Below are 2,023 nucleotides of genomic sequence, written 5' to 3'. Positions count from 1 at the left end.
GTTTATATAACATAGAGATAATCAGTCTACACGAGTGTTTATATATCACAGAGATAATCAGTCTTCACGAGTGTTTATATAACATAGAGATAATCAGTCTTCATGAGTGTTTATATAACACAGAGCTAATCAGTCTACACCAGTGTTCATATAACATAGAGATCATCAGTCTACACCAGTGTTTATATCACACAGAGATAATCAGTCTACACGAGTGTTTATATTCTACAACAGTGTTTATATAACATAGAGATAATCAGTCTTCACGAGTGTTTATATAACATAGTGATAAACAGTCTACACCAGTGTTGATATAACATAGAGATAATCAGTCTTCATGAGTGTTTATATAACATAGTGATAAACAGTCTACACCAGTGTTTATATAACATAGAGATGATCAGTCTACACCAGTGTTTATATAACATAGAGATAAACAGTCTACACCAGTGTTTATATAACATAGAGATATTCAGTCTACACCAATGTTTATATAACATAGTGATAATCAGTCTACACCAGTGTTTATATAATATAGTGATAAACAGTCTACACCAGTGTTTATATCACACAGAGATAATCAGTCTACACAAGTGTTTATATAACATAGAGATAATCAGTCTTCCCGAGTGTTTATGTAACATAGTGATAAACAGTCTAGACGAGTGTTTATATAACATAGTGATAATCAGTCTACACCAGCTTTGTGTATAACATAGAGATAATCAGTCTTCACGAGTGTTTATATAACATAAATATAATCAGTCTACACCAGTGTATATAACACCTAGTTAATAGCTTGAGTATACTTATTATTTGATGTAATCAATATAACATATCATTGTACACATTTCTTAAAGAAAGCAATGGTAACGCAAACTTTAAAATCCTGTTACATCTGTTAACGACTGGCTGTAATCGACTTTCTTTTCACAGTATATAAACGTCATAAATAGTATCACGTTACCACTAATAAGGAAGTTTAAATACAAAAGTGAGAAAGTAGACTCTGGCTTTATATTATAATTCTTATGTCTAACGTAAATGTCAAATCATTTAAGTTTATTTGAAAACAAGAACTTATTCGATCCTTGTATCCGGGTAAGGTGCCCAGGAAGTTAAATGCATTAAACACCCATGTTTACTTGGGACCTACCTACATATGGTAACCGTGACATTGAGATCAGGTATATTTCTATTGTATCAGTGTTACTAAATACACTTGGATAACTTTAAGATGAGGACAAGTATACCTAAAACAACATTATTGATGAGGCAGACCAATATTATATACAAACGGTCGAAATATAACAGTGTTTACGTACCAAGTACTGACGTAGCTGACTCGATCGTAAAGATAAACTGCAATACCGTTACCACCACCAGTACCATGAAACCTCCGTACCATTCCATCTTGGTACTCGGTGTGTGTGCTCTATCCTCACCTCGTCGTTCACGAGACACATACGAATGTAGACAGACACCACAGGTACATAACACTTTAGTACCCCACTAACGTGTCCATGTCGGACGTCATGACTCAGTACGCTTAACTTAATGCAATACAACCAAAATTGAATACAATGTGTATACTTCCTTGTTGGGTGTGTACATGCATGAGTGGCTCCTGTGTAAACGATCAGGCAAGAACTCTTCAATGTAAACAAAAACCGGTCATGTTGAATTACGATAGCTAGTTCGTGTACTGTGCTAGTCAAGAGTACAGTAATAATAGCTGTGAAGCGTGTCCTCAGACATCCCCGATACTCCAGGCGCTACGCTAACTTTCGCTCTCTGCACCTCTGGAATATGTTATAGCAAAATTGAAGGCACGAAGATAACTGTTTGATTGGTCTCAGGAAAAAGAACCCAATCAATCACTAGGCTGATACCTGTCCTTTGAAGATCACAAAGGAGGGACACCAAACTTCAAAGCCTGTCATTTTTTACCGCTACGAGACCGCGAGATTCTTTTGATATACCTCAAAGGATCGAACTAGTTCTCCTGTCTCATTAACAAGGG

At 35.7% G+C, this 2,023-nt stretch overlaps 1 protein-coding gene across 1 annotated transcript in view; it reads right to left on the bottom strand.

Annotated features, from left to right (window-relative positions):
* LOC110445950 (neuropilin-1-like) overlaps positions 1–1,787 on the bottom strand; it is a 42,121-nt gene extending 40,334 nt beyond the window's left edge. The window contains exon 1 of the mRNA XM_021490846.1: positions 1,326–1,787. Within this exon, the coding sequence (XP_021346521.1) occupies positions 1,326–1,413 (88 nt within the window). The 5' untranslated portion in view covers positions 1,414–1,787. The remainder of the gene's footprint in view (positions 1–1,325) is intronic.
* Between the last annotated feature and the right edge of the window lie 236 nt (positions 1,788–2,023).

This window comes from Mizuhopecten yessoensis, unplaced genomic scaffold, assembly GCF_002113885.1.
Source record: "Mizuhopecten yessoensis strain PY_sf001 unplaced genomic scaffold, ASM211388v2 scaffold2429, whole genome shotgun sequence".
Classification (NCBI taxonomy): Eukaryota; Metazoa; Mollusca; class Bivalvia; order Pectinida; family Pectinidae; genus Mizuhopecten; species Mizuhopecten yessoensis.
Note: the sequence above shows the minus strand (reverse complement) of the source record. Positions and strands in the feature narration are given on the sequence as shown.